General features: G+C 52.6%; 1 protein-coding gene across 6 annotated transcripts in view; it reads left to right on the forward strand.

Moving 5' to 3' along the window:
- The first annotated feature begins 21 nt into the window (after positions 1 to 21).
- The window catches only part of Gak (cyclin G associated kinase), a 46,697-nt gene continuing 30,586 nt past the window's right edge, over positions 22 to 16,132 (forward strand). For 3 of the 6 annotated variants that reach the window (XM_026379440.2, XM_026379443.2, XM_026379442.2), the window contains exons 1-6: positions 22 to 262; positions 4,969 to 5,030; positions 5,760 to 5,819; positions 6,621 to 6,735; positions 10,994 to 11,136; positions 14,786 to 14,911. In XM_026379440.2, coding sequence (XP_026235225.2) covers positions 118 to 262; positions 4,969 to 5,030; positions 5,760 to 5,819; positions 6,621 to 6,735; positions 10,994 to 11,136; positions 14,786 to 14,911 — 651 coding nt within the window. In that variant the 5' untranslated portion in view covers positions 22 to 117. Of the gene's footprint in view, positions 263 to 4,968; positions 5,031 to 5,759; positions 5,820 to 6,620; positions 6,736 to 10,993; positions 11,137 to 14,785; positions 14,912 to 16,132 lie in introns of those variants that run through there. The other 3 variants (XM_026379444.2, XM_026379446.2, XM_026379447.2) reach the window with 3 other exon arrangements.

Below are 16,132 nucleotides of genomic sequence, written 5' to 3' on the forward strand. Positions count from 1 at the left end.
GCACTGACGTCACGGCGCGGGCGGAAGATGGCGGGGCTGTGCTCCGGCGGCCGCTGACCAGGCGGAGTGCAGCCTGAGCCCCAGCCCGGCTCCCGCTGCCACTGAGCGGCTGCCGCCATGTCTCTGCTGCAGTCCGCGCTCGACTTCCTGGCGGGCCCGGGCTCCCTGGGCGGAGCTGCCGGCCGCGACCAGAGCGACTTCGTGGGGCAGACGGTGGAGCTGGGCGAGCTGCGCCTGCGGGTGCGGCGGGTCCTGGCCGAGGGTGAGGCCCGAGCTGGGCGCGGGGGTAGTCACGCTGCCGGGGACAGGGTCAGCGGGAGGGTCACCATTGGGGACGTGGGTCAGGATAGTCCGGGAGGATCACCACTGGGGGTGTGAGTCTGGTCAGGGCTGGAGGGTCACCCCTGAGGGCGTGGGTCAGGCCAGGTCTGGGGTGGTCACCCCTGGGGGCGTGGGTCAGGGCAAGGCTGGAGGGCCACCACTGAGGACGTGGGTAAGGGCAGGCCTGGAGGGTCACTGCTGGGGGGTCTGGGTCCCAACTTCTTTGTTGGAGGGGTAGACTCAGGCTAGGGTCAGGCTGGAGGATAATAGATATGGAGGAACCTCCTATATTTGGGACTGAAGCTCTAACAGTTGTTGGGGAGGGAGAGGAGGACCCTACACACTAGAGTCAGGAGGTGAGCAGCACTGCTGGGGGGCATAAGCCATAGCTGTTTGCATCACACCAGGACTGCTATGTATTGGGGACTGGTTTTCCTGAGTTCCCAGAAGTTCCTCTGGTTGCACACAGCATTTAAGCAGTGGCAGTCCTGTCCTATTTGGGGAGGGCAGACAGTGCCTGATGCCCTAGTCTGTTTCTCTCTTGAAGTCAGTGTGTCTCACCCTTGAACGTCTTGTGTGGTGCCTGTGTAAGTCACAGGAAGCAGAGCTATTATCTATGGACTATGTAGGACTTTGCTGGATGGATATGGCCATCGTTTATGTCTTGAAGTTATCTGTTGTTGGTTTTATTTGTAGCTTTCTGAATGTCCTCTCCCTTCCTCACACAGGATTGGAATCTCTCTTCTGGGTCTTCTTTACTTTTTATCCAGTGGTGTCCAGGGACGCATCAGTTCTCACCAGCTTTGAAATTCATGGGCTAAACACAGTCGTGTTCCGTTGAACTCTCAGGGTTGGAGGGTCGACCTTCTGAGCCCTTTGTGGTCATTTGTGCTCTATTGGGTGCTGAGAACTGGCCGAGTATTTGGATGTTTTCATTCTAGAAGGCCTGAGGGGATTTTCTGGTTGTAGCACCATCACATGCTTTTCCCCAGCATGTCCGTAAACAGATTTTTGGGTGTGATTTAGGGAGAAACTTCTGATGCTTCTTTTAGAGATGGGGGCAATGCCCCCACTAAAGTTCTGAAGTGTGATGTTCCCTTATATCTGTTACAGTAACAAAAGCTTGCTCAATTTAGTTTATTTACTGTAAAAATGTCAGGCAGTTATCTTCATTTTTCAGGAAATTCATACTGGACAGGACCTGGTTTAGGCCCTGTAGAATGTGAAATGAGACGCATGCTCAAATGGCTAAAGAACAAGGCCATATGGAGCAGGCATTACAGCATTGAAGTTGTACATGCAGCTGGGGAGACCTCTGGGAAGGGATTGGCAGAAGACAGCAGCAGGGTGGGGGGATCAGGGTGTACCTTCCTGGGCTAGGAGGGCATTTGAGATGGAAGTGGTCCTGGTTGGTAAGAGAAGGAGGTTCATGCAAAGCAGGAAGTTTATGTAGGTCACAAAGCACCCAGGATAAAGAACCAGGAAGTGTGGGTAGCCACTGTGGCTGTGTAGAGAGCTGGTTTCCCTTTGCTCTCTGGGCAGCTGAGAGATAAAAATAAGCAGAGCAGCTATCAGTCATAGATTTCTTCCTTTTGGATTCACTGGGTTGTTGAAGCTTCTTTCTGAACTGAAACAGGGAAAAATCTTTAGTATTTTATGTAGATGTATTTAAATAAGTTTCTTGGACAGTAACCAGACACCATAGGCTGCTAGGATTCAGGCTCTATGAATATGAGGAAGGTCCACCATTGGAGACCCTTGAGTTTGCAACTTCAAAAGTTTGCAACTTCAAAAGTCTTTTGGAAAGATAATATGATGCGTGGTCTGTATTTCATGAGATATTCTTAAAGGGGCAGGAAAAGTATACGGTAGTTAAATACCTTGATATTTTTGTAGTTAAATGAAGAAATATTCTCAATGTGGGTTAAAGTCTGTAAGTGGCTCTGTCCATTCATGTCAGGTTTTGTCCCATATGAGTTTATGGTAGACCATGTTTTGCTGTCACTCAGTTTTCATAGCTTTTACACATTTGGACCTGGCGTGTGAAAGGGTTGTTGGACAGAACTGTGGAGCCAGATAGTTTTCTAATCTTTTCAAATTTTATTCTTATTCTTCATTTTTTAAAAATAAGACGATTACTGGGAGTATCAGCCATGCTAGAGGTGCCCGGTTCAAGCATGTGCTAGGTGCACTCTTTGTGTTCACACTCTGTGTGCTGCTGCTGCTTCTGAAGCTGGTCACTGGTTCGGAGGCAAGGTCGCACTGCGGGGCCGACTCCTGCTCTCTGTGCACATGTGGCTAGTGAAGTGGATTGAGGTAGAAAATGGAAGCCATGGATTTAAGTGTCACTAGCTCTTGTGTTGGTTTAGATGTGACATGCAGTTCCCATCAGTCACAGGATCCATGTTTCCTGCTCCAGAGCCTGTGTTCTCTTGGGGCTGTGCTCTGGCCTGAGGCACAGGAGGGCACATCCCACCAAGCTCCCAGGGCCTCTTGGTTGCAGGCCTAGCTCCCTACCCATCTGCCTCCCAGATACCACTTTTGGAGGGCCCTCCCTTTACTGCTGTAGAATGTTCTGAACTGGGTGAGGCAGAGGGAGTATTTAGTATTGCCTGACAATTGCAGAGTTGCCACAGCAGGACTCTGGGCTCCTGCTTTCAGGGCCCATGGAGGCAGGATTGATGGAGGAGAGCTCTTCTGGCCACAGGGTGTGCTAGTGAGGTTTTTAGGAGCAGAGTCCTAGATGGGCACTTGCTGTGTCATAGCACATAGTTCCCGCTCCCCAGTGTGCCTGAAGTCCTGATGATGAAGGTCTTCCCATGTTTTTTCTCCAGTTTTATTATAGTTTTACAGTTATGCACTGTGTCCATGGTTAGGGCCATCTAGTTGATGTATGTTTAATTATTTAAGATGTTGCCAAAATGTTCTCCAAAGTAGTTGTAAGCATTTGGCATTTCCCCAAGCATGTGTAGCTTTCCAGGTGCTTCACATCCTAAACAACACTCGATGTGGTGTTTAAAATTGTACACGTCTGACAGGTGTTTAGAAGACTCTTGTGGTTTAAATCTGCATCTCCCGGATGGATAGTGACAGTACTCCTTGTCCTGTGTTTTCCTGCCCCTGTCATATTTTTGCCGAGTGCCTGTTTATGTCTTTTGCTCATGAAAATTTCTCTTTAATGAATTTTGGATTTTTTTTTGTATTTTCTGAATAGAAGTCCTCTACCAGATACATGATTTGCAAGACCTGAATAGAGAGCCTTGCATGCACAAGGGTTCATTCCCCAGCACCACCACCATCAAAAAAAAGACCTGATTAGAGGCTTATTTTTTTTTATCCTTCAACCAGTATATTTTTAAAAAGGAGCCAGGCACAGTGGCCCATACCTGTAATCCCAGTGACTCTGGAAGCTGAGGCAGGAGGATCACAAGTCCCAGGCCAGCCTCAGCAATTTAGCGAGGCCCTTTCTCAAAATAATAAAGAAAGGGCTGGGATGTGGCTCAGTGGTAGTACACCTCTGGGTTCAATCCCACTGACAAAAAGTGGAAGAAGTTCTCTGTCTGGTGGTGTTTGGCCACCTGTTTTGAGTGGATCGTGCTTTGGTGCTATGTCTCCATCCTTGCTGCCTAACCATGGGGGTGTGGTGCACAACAGGCCTCCAATCTTGCTCAGGTCCCACAGCCCTTGTGAGTTCCTGTTAGCTACAGTAGCTTTCTCTTAGAGCTCACCCGATTGTCTGTGTGGAAGGTCACGTCCTGTGGGTGCAAGACCCTGGCAGGACACTCCCACTGTGCTGCAGAGCAGGCAGGAACACACTCCTGCCTGGTGCTTGCCCTTGTCCTGGTGGCCGCTCTTTGTCAGGTGGAGGAAGTTTTTTTCTGTTCCTAGTTTGCTTGTGGTTTTAAATTTCACTGTGTGAGTTTTTACTTGTGGGAAGCGAAACAAAGCTAAGCAGCACCCACTTAAAAGCTGTAGGATTTGATAAGTTTTCAGATGTTAGATCTCCTCTGCTAGTCATGACATATTATCCCTGTGTTTATTGGCTTTGATTGGTTGATGTCTATCATATTAGAATTAAGAACTTATAAAGAACTCTCGCCCATTTTTAAGTGATTCTGCACCACCCCCACCCCACACCCACCCCAAACTGGAGATGGAACCCAGAGTGCTCTACCACTGAGCCACACCACAGTCCTTTTTATTTTTATTTTGAGACAAGGACTCACCAAGTTGCTGAGGCTAGCCTCGAACTTGCAATCTCCTTGCCTTGAGAATCATTGGAATCAGAGGCATGCACCCCAGTTCCCGGCTCATGAGTGGTTTGATCTGCACTTTCCACTGGACATGGGGCAGCAATGTCCCCTTCTCACTGGGTGTTAGCAGCTGTCCTTTTTCCATCAGTCTTTCTTCCTGGTCCGTCAGCTGTCTGTGCCCTAGTTGTTCTGACTCTCCCTTCCCTGACCTGCCTGCGCTTTCTCTTTCTGCCCCTGAAGCAGAACATGAAAAAGGCAGTGGCATATTAATTGGGTTGTATATTTTTTTGAAAGCAAATTTCTGTCCATAGCCATAAATATGGTTTGTGTTGTACTTAGTAAAGTGTTTTAACCTAAATCATAGCACCAAACTGACAGATATTTTTATTTTCAGGAGGATTCGCATTTGTATACGAAGCTCAAGACCTGGGAAGTGGCAGAGAGTATGCATTGAAGGTAAGAAGGGATGACTGGACGTATCACATGGCTCTGCTTTGCTCTGAGGAGGCCTCTGGGACTGTTTGCTGCAGGGTGTTTCCTGCTGCTCAATCGGTCTGTTTGTCCTGTCTCCTTCATGTCTCAGGGCTCACCTTCAGTTCAGCTCTCAAGCTTGGGTCAAGGACATTTCTGTCCTCCGGGAGCCAGTTGGTCTTGGAAAGAGACATGAGAGTGAACTCACCATGGAGTCACATGCCAAATAGTGGTCTAGGAACTGAAGGGGTTTCAGAGACTGGCACAGAACATGTGTCCACAGTGCATCTGCAGAGAGCAGGCACTGGAGGAGGGCCTAGACCTGTGTGCCAGCGAGAGTGGCTCTGGTGTTTCCTGCATGGCAGCAGCAGGCCCACTTGCTGGAGGCTGGAGGGCCGCCTTGCCCTGATGGCTCCGGGGCCTGGTCTTGTCACCCCACAGCGCTGCCTGCCTCTCTGAGAACCTTCTCTCCTCCTCCTCGTGTATCTCATTCCACTCTGATGCACGTGGGAGAAGCTCCTCTTTTGTGTTCTTGTTTTCTGGGCTCCTCAAGGCACTTGACAGATCTCCGCTTCTGTCAGGTCAAGTGTGGAGGTTGGACAGGGCATGCTCCTTGCAGTGTTCTTCCTCCCTGGGTGTCTGTCTGAGATGAGGCATTATGTAAAATGGAAGGTAAACAATCTTCCACCTTTTTTGTGTGCTATTCCCTGGCAGAGGTTACTGTCCAACGAAGAGGAAAAGAACAGAGCCATCATTCAGGAAGTTTGCTTCTTGGTATCCTTTTCCTGGGACTGAGAGCCCGCATGTCACTTAGGTGGACAGCCTGCATCAGGCTGTGAGTACCAGCTGCCCGGAGGCTGCTCTGTGATGTTCTGTTTGATGTGTTAAAATTGACCTTTTGCTTTTACCAGACTTCCTGTTGACCATTTCCAGTGAAAAGCAATTTTCTTCCCTGTTCTCTGTCCCAGGGTCATAATAAAAGATTCACAGTGTCGGGAAGGGAGTTGTTGTTCCTGTCTGAGAGGTCTCCATGCCAGTCGGGTGGGCCACTTGCCACAGGGAGAGCCCTGCTTTGTCCCTGCCCCTCCGGCCCCAGGAGCCGTGTGGACAGTTTTGGCACAGGCAGACTTCCATGCAGCTTCACCTCATTGTCCCCCTGCTCAGCCCTCCTCATGCTGTAGTGATGGCAGGCTTCCAGGGCCCTTCTTGTCTACTGTCCTCAGTTGTGTGTCCTCCCTGAGTGGGAGGCTCACCTTCACCGTGGGTCAAGTTTCCAGGCTCTGTAGCTGTGGGTGGCATGGGCACAGTCTCTCCTCACAGCCTCTCTCCTGTGGACCCCAGTGCCTTTGCCTGCTTCCTCTTGGCCTGCTGCACTTCTGCCCTCCCACTGGCTTCCTCCCACACTCTGCCCTCTTGTAGCCTTGCCAGCCTCTTGCCCACCTTTCTGCTTGAGCGCACTAGACTGAGGCAGGGCAGCAGTCATGCCTGGTGAGTCTTCATGGATATACGTTTATTTTAAGTGCACAAAATTGTGAACACATTTATGCACATTCTCCTTTAACAAGACACCTGCAGAAGAAACTTTCTGGCCACCCCAACATCGTCCAGTTCTGCTCTGCAGCATCCATAGGAAAAGAGGAGTCGGACACTGGGCAGGCCGAATTCCTCCTGCTCACGGAGCTCTGTAGAGGTAAAGTCCCTGGAATCTGAGTTGTTGCTTTGTGACTTCTTCACACAGCTGTGAGGCATCCCCAGGTCTCTTCAACACAGCTGGAGCAGTGCCCAGGCATTGAGCGGCCTTGTTGTCTGGAGTGGGCTTGTGTTTCCCTCCTGGGCTTCAGGCTCTGAGGGAGCAATCTCCTTATGTCTTTCCAGCAGCCAGATGGGCTGGCCCACAGCACCCTTGGGCCCCTGTAGACAGGGACGAGGAATGCTGACAGTGCCTTTGGGGCTGCTTGGTCTACACTTTGCAGGAAGGAGTAGTGCTTGGTCTGGAGAGGAGAGAAGGGGGGGGTTGTGACCTCAGCAAGGTCATGCCCAAGAAGGTGGAGGGAAGGCTTCTGGGCCCGCAGGTGGGACAGGGAAGAGTTGCTTGGTGGAAAGCCCTGGGATAGAGGTTGTGTGTGTGGCCTGGGTGGTGCCTGAGGCAGGGCCCTGGTTCTATGAGCCCAGGCTTGCCTGTGAAAGGAAACTCCAAGGAGGCTCCTCCACCGGGGGGGGGTCAGTTGCCGGGCATTTTCTGAGCTCTGTCTCGGGGGGTGTGTTACCCACGGCCAGGGAATGTTTCCCTGAGAGATGTGGCCATGGCATGAGTGACAGCTTGTGCGCCCACGGCCCAGGCAGTAAATGGGGGGACAGCAAGAGTGGCAGGGAGCCCGTGGTGGAAAGGGAAGCTCAGCCTTGTGAGAGCTGCCACCCACCACCCAGTCCCTCCTCGGAGACCGTGAGCAAAGCTGCTGTGATGGCAGAGTGCACGCAGCCTTCGGTGTAGGCTGCTGGGGGTGGAGGAGAAGGGTGGGGCCTGGCAGATGGCCAGAGGGAGAGTGGCTGGGGCTGCACACTCAGGGAGCAGTGGTCCTGTGCTTCAGGGAGGACCCTGGGGTCCTGGTGGGTCGTGGGCCCTTCCAGGGCACAGGAGGAAGGTGAGTGGGCTGCACACTGCTTCTGCGCACCACACAGGTGCCCTGGGCTGGTGGCCTCCATTGGCAGTGCTTCCCCTCCAGCCTTGTCCTGCCACTGCCCTGCTCATCTGCCCATTGCTTATCCTGCTGCTGGGGACAGGAAACATGACTGTGGGGTCAGGAGCAATTGGGGCTGAGAATGCCATCAGGTAACAGTGGAGACATTAACTCCTCAGCAGTGTTTTGTTTTCTCAGCTTTTTATCCTGAAGTTTTCAATCTCCAGGAAACATGCAACAAGTGTGTAGATGTTCTAGATTTTTCCGTATGTGACATGTTCTCATAGTTGCTTCACCTCCCTCAGGTTCTTGCTGAATCATTAAAAATCAGCTGCAGGGGCTGGGGCTTAGTTCAATGTCAGAGTGCTTGCCTAGAATGTGTGACGCACTGGGTTCGACCCTTAGTACCACGTAAGCATAAACAGACACAGTACAGGCATGCTGTCTGTCCACAACTACATGAACAAGAATTAGCTGTAAACGTCAGGACCAGGTATTCTTCTTCTTTTTTTTGGTAGTAGGGATTGAACTCAAGGGTGCTTAACCACTGAGCCACATCCCCAGTCCTTTTTGTTTATCTAAAGACAAGGTCTCCCTGAGTTGCTTAGGGCCTCACTAAGTTGCTGAGGCTGGCTTTGAACTTGCAGTCCTCCTGCCTTAGCCTCCTGAGTACCACCGTGCCTGGATAGGACCAAGCAATTTTTACGCACGTATTGTCTGAGATCAGGAGCATCTTCGTTCTATTTACGGTCCTGAGTAAACCTCTGCAACTTGATGGCACATCATGTGCAGTGTTGTTCAGTGATGCCAGTTGGCCCTGGCTCTGCTTCTAGCATTTTCCTGTGCCTACGGCAGACCCATCTCCTGTTCTCAGCTTATGGGCTTGCTGCTCCAAGCTCTGGCTTATTACCTCTGTGCTCCTGGGTGGGACTGATAGCCAGGTCAGAGGGCCAGGGATCTGGGTCAGACCTGGGTCTCATTGTCCTTTCTGCTTTCCCTGACCCTGAGGATGAGGCCCTCGGTGCACCAACCCCTTCCTGGGATGGCAGGAAGCCTCGTGTGCTACAGGTCCTGCTTCTGTAGTCCTGGTTTTCTTTGGTTGGAGGTGGTATGGGGAGCAGTGTAGGTGCTCTGATGCTTGTACTGGGGTGGTGTGGAGGAGACAGGAGTGGCTTGGGTGCTGTCCCTGTGCGGGGTGTTGTGGAAAGGGTTTGGCAGCCACCGCCTAGCCCCGCTCCATAAGGAATGCTGTTTCCTTCTATGGTTACCCAGGTTCCTCATCCCCATAATGGGCCAACAAATCGTGCACTTCAGGGGGTGCTGCCTGGGGACCCCTGGGGTGCTTGTGGACACCACAGCCATGCCATCCAGGTGTAGGGCAGAGTGGGGGACAAGCACTCTCTGAGAGCCTCTACTCCTCCCAAGGGCCCTCATTCCACCAAGGGCCTTCCTTCCTCTGAGGGCCCTCATTCCTCTAAGGTCCCCATTCCTCCCAAAGGCCCCCATTCCTCTCAAGGTGCCATCATTCCTCTGAGAGCCCCTGCCCCTCACCCCTACCCCAAGAGTGCCCAGGTCCTCTGAGGTGCTGCAGATCCTGGCAAGTAGGTGGGTTGGAGGTAAGGAGGGGTTTGGCTCAGGTGGGGATTAGAGCCAGGGTGGGCTGGCTGGCAGGTGGGGCCTGAGGTGCTCTGGTTGGGGACCACAGAGGCTGCTCAGGCACATCTAAAATCCCAAGTGGCAACACAGATTGTAGGGGAAGGAGTTTACCTAGGCTGTGCTGTGGGCATGAGCCTGGGTCTTCTGCTGAAAAGTCCAGTTATAAGAAGGCCTAACTCCTGAGTTCAAGTGAGGCCAGGATGGCAAAAGTGGGTGTTTCCTCCTTTTAATAGTATAGTGAAGGCACTGAGTGTGGAAGTAGTCCCCCAGAGCCTTAAGTCCAGACTGCTGCGCCTCCTGACAGCCTCCTGGGGACACTGCTGTGTGCAGTGAGGTGTGGACCTTGTCCTCCAGAGCCATAAATGTAGACTGCTGTGCCTCCCCAACCCTCCTGTGGGCACTGCTGTATGCAGCCCCAGGTACTGTCCAGGGAACGTAGCTGGATTCTTTAGTCAGAGTTGAGTGTAGGCATTGCCAGTGCAGGAGGACCGAAGCCTGCGATGGAGTGTCCCCTTAGATGGGGTGGCTGGATGAGGCCCCTGGATATGAATGTCTGGGCTATGAGCCAAGGAGGGGAGCCTGGGGCCTTCCAGCCAAAGACCCACGGTGTGGAAGTCTTGTGCGGGACAGAGTGGGGCCATGTGGCTGCAGGGTGTGCACCTGGGGCTTGTCAGGCATGGCTGTTTCCTTGTTCTGGTACTGAGTGGGGTAGGTTGCTAGGGTGCAGGTTTTAAAAGTTGGTTGGATCTCAGGGTGAAGGGGGACTGCAGCTAGATGGGAGTGAGGCAATGAGGATAGGTTGAGTGTGAGTAGCCTGTGGAGGCTCCGTGCATGTGCACAGGGTTACTAGCAGTGGCCCAGCCCCAGAGGCTGAGGTCCTTGGCCCTGCCTTTGGTGCAGTAGCCAACTTAACCTGAGATTCCTAGTTCTGTTGGTTGGCCAGGCCATGAGTGGCTGGGCTGTGCCCACCACAGTGTGCCTGTGGTCCCTGGGCTGCAGAGCCATGGCCAGGATGTGGGAGCCCATGTGCCTGCACAGTTAGTAGGGTCAGGCTGGGAGTGTGGCTGTGGAGGTGTCCTGGTCATGGATATATAGCCATTTCTCCTTTTCCTGCTGAGTGTGGTATTCCACCCCAGCCCCATAACCATGTCTAACCTAAGCAGGCAGTGGTTGCTTCACCAGAGACCTTGAAATCTCCCATGAGCAATTCGTTTCTTGATGGCTACCTCCAGTGTCACGGGGGCCTGTGAGCCCTTTTTCCTGGGTGCTGGTACCGTGGTCCTTTGCCCAGTTGCAGGGGTGTTTCCTTACTCAGAGCTCTGCAGTGTGATGATTGTGCTTCTCATGGTGCCCCAGGATGCCCCACGCCAGTTCCCACTGCGACACTACCCTTCCCCCTCCCCTGCCCCTACCCCGGACCTAGGGCTGCAGTTATGGCTCCTATCCACAGACTTTCCTACAGCCACCTGAGAACTGCTGGGAGTCAGGCTGGACCCTGACTGTGGGTCAGAAACTGTACAGGTTCCTGGCAGTCAAGGCTGGACCTGAGCACCTGGCTCGAAGCATATGGCATCCGTCAGCCCCGGGGTGATTAAATGTACTTATCTCTTTTAGGGCAGCTGGTGGAATTTCTAAAGAGAGTTGAATCTAAAGGCCCTCTGTCCTGTGACACCATTCTGAAGATCTTTTACCAGACGTGCAGAGCAGTGCAGCACATGCACAGACAGAAGCCACCTGTCATCCACAGAGACCTCAAGGTACCAGCTGCCATCAAAAGTGCTTGCTGGGTCCCTTCCTGCCTGTGTCCTTGTGGGGTACAGCGAGGCTTCGTGGAGGCTCCCTCTGGTCTCTTGGGTGTTCTCACCCAAGTGACTGGGCTCTGGGCCTGCACTCCTTGCTCTCCCTGCCGTCTCCCACCCTGCACCAGCAGGTGTCCCTGCTGCCTAGCCCTGGGGGGGCAGTGCCTGTGGGAGCAGGCCTGCCGCGTGGTGCAGTTGAGGGTCACATTGTGGTCATCAGGCTCTATTCTTCAGTCCCCTTCCTGCCAGCTTTGCAGCTGCTTATCTCTCTCGTGTGGTGGGTTCATCGGAACTCCACTGTGTTCTCAAGAGTACGTGCCACAGGAGTCTTCTGGTGGTAGCCTAGTTTTCACTCCCTTATCCTATCTTAAAAAACCAAGATTTGTGAGAATCATCTGACGTCTGAAGCTTGTCCTTGTCCTGACCCCTCTCGTTAGGGACCTGGACGCACATCTTTGTGGGAACAGGGATGTTCCTTAGTCGATTGTAGCCCTGTTGTTGCCCAGCAAACGAATGTCACCTGGAGTTCCAGCTCAGGCCTAGCCTATTCCCAAGTTCCCCAGTTTTCCTCAAAGTATTGTATCTCCTGAGGTCTGTGAGCCTGAAGCAGTGCCCACCACACAGGTTCTAGAAGCAGCCAAGGTCTCCTGGGCAGACCCTCTGAGTGCTCAGTTGGCCTTTCCTGCATCTGGTCTGTTCACCTGGAATTGGCTGAGTGACACTAGGTGGGGCAGCAATCCCCTCCACCTCATCACCCACCTGAGCCCAGGCAGGTGTCTGCCCATCCTGGCTGGGCCACCAGTCACAGTAGGGTAGTGTCCGCTCCTCAGTGGACACCAGTGGAGGGTGGGTTTTTTGTGGCACAATGAATTTTCTGGCTTATGTCTTTTAAGTGCAGCGAGTTTTGTGTGTATTAAGAAAAATAGAAAACACAGAGTTAGTGAAGTTGGGGAAAGGGTCAGTTTGTGAGCTTGGCCTGGTTGGCATCACTTGTCCTCCAAGTAAGAGGTATCCTTTGCTCCACAGTGTCCTGTGGTCTCTGCTGCAGGACACACAGCTCCACCCAGGCTCTTCTACCCCAAGTGCCGCTAGCCATGAAATGCTAGCCACTGCAGGGCTCAGCAAGGCCTCCGGGCCTCTCTCCACACTGACCCCAGTGTCTTGATTTCCTCTACTGATGCATGTTCTGCACCCACCCAGAGCAGTGTGCCTTTCTGCCCTAGGACATCAGGAACGGACTCTTGTGGCACACATCCTCCTGTGCCTGGCCGATTTCGCTCAGTGTTGCCCATGAGATCTGCCTGCCTCATATGTGGCCCTGCCTCCTGGGGCATCTGTCATGGGGGAATGCTTCCACACTGCTGCCTTGTTCATGGTGGGCTGCTGCTCTGTGCCCATTGTTCCTCAGGAAGGGCACTCTCTGTGGGCAGGAGGTGCAGGGAGCTGTGGCTGGAGGGCATGGGCTGATCCTGGTGGACCCCACCTGGCTTCCTGCTTGCCTGCCCTGGTACCGCAGGTGCTGCGACTCTGCAGCCTGTGGGGGGTCGAGGTTGCCATCCTTCCTGTCAGTGAGACTAGCTGGCTGCTCATGTCTACTGGATGTGGGTTCCTCTTGGGGAGGTCCCTGTCTCATTGGCCTCTCCTTGGCGTGTGCAGATGCTGGTGCTGCTGTGTGGGGTAGGCCTCATCTGGCTGCACTCCTGCTCTCAGGGAAGGTCCTGTGTTGAGTGTTCTTCCTGTAAGCCAGAGCCCCTAGGCTCTCTGCACAGGAGTCTGTTCTGTTTTCCTGAGGAGGCCATTTTGTCGCACAGGAAGGTGGCCTTGTGTACTGTCTTCTAAAGGACTTGTGCTTTTGCTTGAGCTTAGGAGTGTCAGTGTTTTACTTTTCTGAACTGGGACCAAGTCATTATCCTCTCGCTTGTCCCCTGGTGCCACCTTGTCATGAGCATGGCGTCTTGGTGGTGCTCTTGGGCCAGTTTCCTTGTGCTGGTACCAAAGTCTCCTGAAGGCCTAAGTCTGGTCTCTAGGATTGGGCCCTCACTGGCCATCTGGCTGTCCATGCAGTCTCAAAGGTTGCACCCTCTTTGGCCATTTAGCTTTCCATGCAGACTGTTGAATGCCTTTTTCAAATTCTGCCCAGAACTTTTAAGAATTTCATCAGAATTTTTGACCTTCATGTAGTGGTTGACAGTCATTCAACAAACCACCAGACTTCAGGAATCAGGACCCTGGCTCTGCTGGCCTCTGGGTTTCAATGCATAGGAAATCCTATAACATGAGTGGGTGTGGCTGGGTGCCAGTAAAACCATGAACTGGAGTTGGTATTTTCTGTGATTTTATGTATCGTGGAATGTAATCTTTTTTTCATTTTTCAGTCATTAAAAATGTAAAAACTGGCCTGGTAGTTAGTATAGCTCAGAGGCAGGGCACTTTCTTAGCATGGGCAAGACCCTGGGTTCCAACCCCAGTACTGCATAAAGAAGTAAAGTAAATTAAATCGTAAAAGCCTTCCTGGCTGTTTGGCTGCACCAAAGCTGGCGGCAGCCAGAGTGGACTCGGGATCACAGTCGGCCACCCACACCCTGTGGCCCTTGGGGTAGGTCCAACATCCATACAGTTGCACTTCATGTGGGAGCATGATTAGTTGTTGGTTCAGGATCTGAAAGTGCCCCTCATCTTATGCTTTCTGCACCGAGGTCTTTGCCCGTCTTTTCTTGGGTGTATTCCTAGGCTCTTGATGTGTTCAGTGTAAAAGGTATCTTCTATTCTCTTTTCTTCCCCTTTCTTGAAGGCTCATTGTTGGTCTCGTGTTGTTGATTTGGGTGATCTGCTTGATTTATGGTTAATTTCAACTTTAAAATTTTCTGAATTGAGGCTGTGACAGGAGGATCCCAAGTTCAAAGCCAACAACAGCAACTTAGTGAGACCTTGTCTCTAAATAAAATGTAAAAGGGCTGGGGATGTGGCTCAGTGGTTAAGTGTCCTTGGGTTCAATCCCCGGTACCAAAAAAAAAAAAAAAAAAGAAGAAGGAAGAAGCCAGGCACAGTGGTACATGCCTATAATCCCAGCAGATCACAGGAGGATCCTCCTGTGACAGAAGGATCACAAGTTCAAAGCCAGCCTCAGCAACATAGTGAGGCACTTAGCAACTGAGTGAGACCCTGTCTAATAAAATATAAAAACAGAGCTCCAGATGTGGCTCAATGGTTAAGCACCCCCTCTCCCGGGTTCAACCCCTATTACTAAAAAATAAAATAAAATAAAAGACGATTTCTCAAAGTGTGTGTTTAATTAAAATAGGTACACATTGCTTCTGCTCAGGAGGGACCTAAGACGTCGAATTGCTTCCCTGGGAGAGCAGCCCCTCTGCTCCCTCCTCCTGCCCCATCAGGCTGTCGCCAGCCTGCAGCACCTCCTGCACCTCCACACTGCAGTGCTGCAGGCCTTGTGGGTCCTCTGGTGGCTCTGTGGCCAGCAGCCTTGACTTGGTGCAGGGGACTGTCTGGTGAGGCACTGGTTCTACCTCATGCTCTCGTTGGCTTCTGCTGAGGTCTTGGCTCTGTCTGCACCCCAAGTTTATAAGTACTGTCTTCTGGAATTTTGCAGGTTGAGAACTTATTGCTTAGCAACCAGGGGACCATTAAGCTGTGTGACTTTGGCAGTGCCACAACCATCTCGCATTACCCTGACTACAGCTGGAGCGCCCAGAAGCGAGCAATGGTGGAGGAGGAGGTGAGGCCTGCTGCCCAAGTGCTGCTCCTAGGTCCTTCCGCAGTCCCTTTCCTTTCCCTTCTCAATCCCTCATGTACGAGCCTGAGCATGTCCCTATGAACCACAACTGGGCCTGGTGTCCTGGGGGCCTGTCCTGTTCCAGGCTGCCCTCCATCTGTCCTCCACAATATCCTTCTCATCTCACCCTCTTCCTCTCAGCAGATGGCTCTGAATATCTTAATGCCTGTTTTCCCTTGGATGTTTATTGCCATGGCACACAGATGTGCCATGGCAGTCCCTTTAAGTGCACAGTTCAGTGGTGTTGATGTGTGCTTGTTCATGGCGTTGTGCAGCTATCACCATCTCCTGTTTTTCAAAAGTATGGTTTAGAAGTGCACCTCCATGTGGCTCTGTCCAGGAGATCATGCAGCAGGTGGGCTGCACTGTGGCTCAAGTTCTATAGTAGCTTGAGCTCACGGTGTCTGTGTGAATCCCATAGACAGAACTGTTCAGAGCAGAGAGCCACGGGCTGGGGCACGGAGTCTGACAGAAGGCTTCAGAGGGTGGTGGGAGATGGCCCTTCTGTGGGGCATTGTGCATGGAGGGTTGGCCCCTTTCAGTCTGTCCTGCATGGAGCTTGCCTTGTGGCCAGGTTGCTCTGCAGAGGTGTGCACCTTCTTCCCGTGCTGCAGGTGGTGTGGGAGGAGGTAGTGCTGCTCCTGCTTGCTGCCTTAGAAGAACACCTACTTCTTAATACGGAACAGGCCTTACCAAAGAGCTGTGGGCTCCCAGGAGCATGTCCTTGGATCAGAGCCATGCTTCCTGGTCTTCCACTTTTGTCACAGGCCTACTGAAAGGGCCACATGCTGAGTGCCCAGCCATGTCGTCTCGGGTTGGCTGGCCAATTCCTCAGGAGGAATTGGGCCATGTGCTGAGCTGGTCAGAGCACAGGGAGGAGGCCTGGCCTTTGCTGGCTGCCTCACAGCCCCACTCTGCACAAGAGTATGGGGAGGAGGTCCCCATGGCCCCGAGGATCTAGTACCAGTGGAGGTAGCGCCATCAGCCATCTCCAGTGTGGACAGACCATGGGGTGCTGTGTATCTGGTGCTCCTACAGCATGCTGCCACCCGCCACAGAGGGCCTGCTGAAGATGTGTGAGCTGGCTGCCCTGGGCTGCCTGCAGTGCAGCTCCCCTGAGCCTTCTGTGCTGCTGCGTGGCCTTCGATGCTCTGCACGTGGCCG

Source organism: Urocitellus parryii, chromosome 10 (genome assembly GCF_045843805.1).
Source record: "Urocitellus parryii isolate mUroPar1 chromosome 10, mUroPar1.hap1, whole genome shotgun sequence".
Taxonomy (NCBI): Eukaryota; Metazoa; Chordata; class Mammalia; order Rodentia; family Sciuridae; genus Urocitellus; species Urocitellus parryii.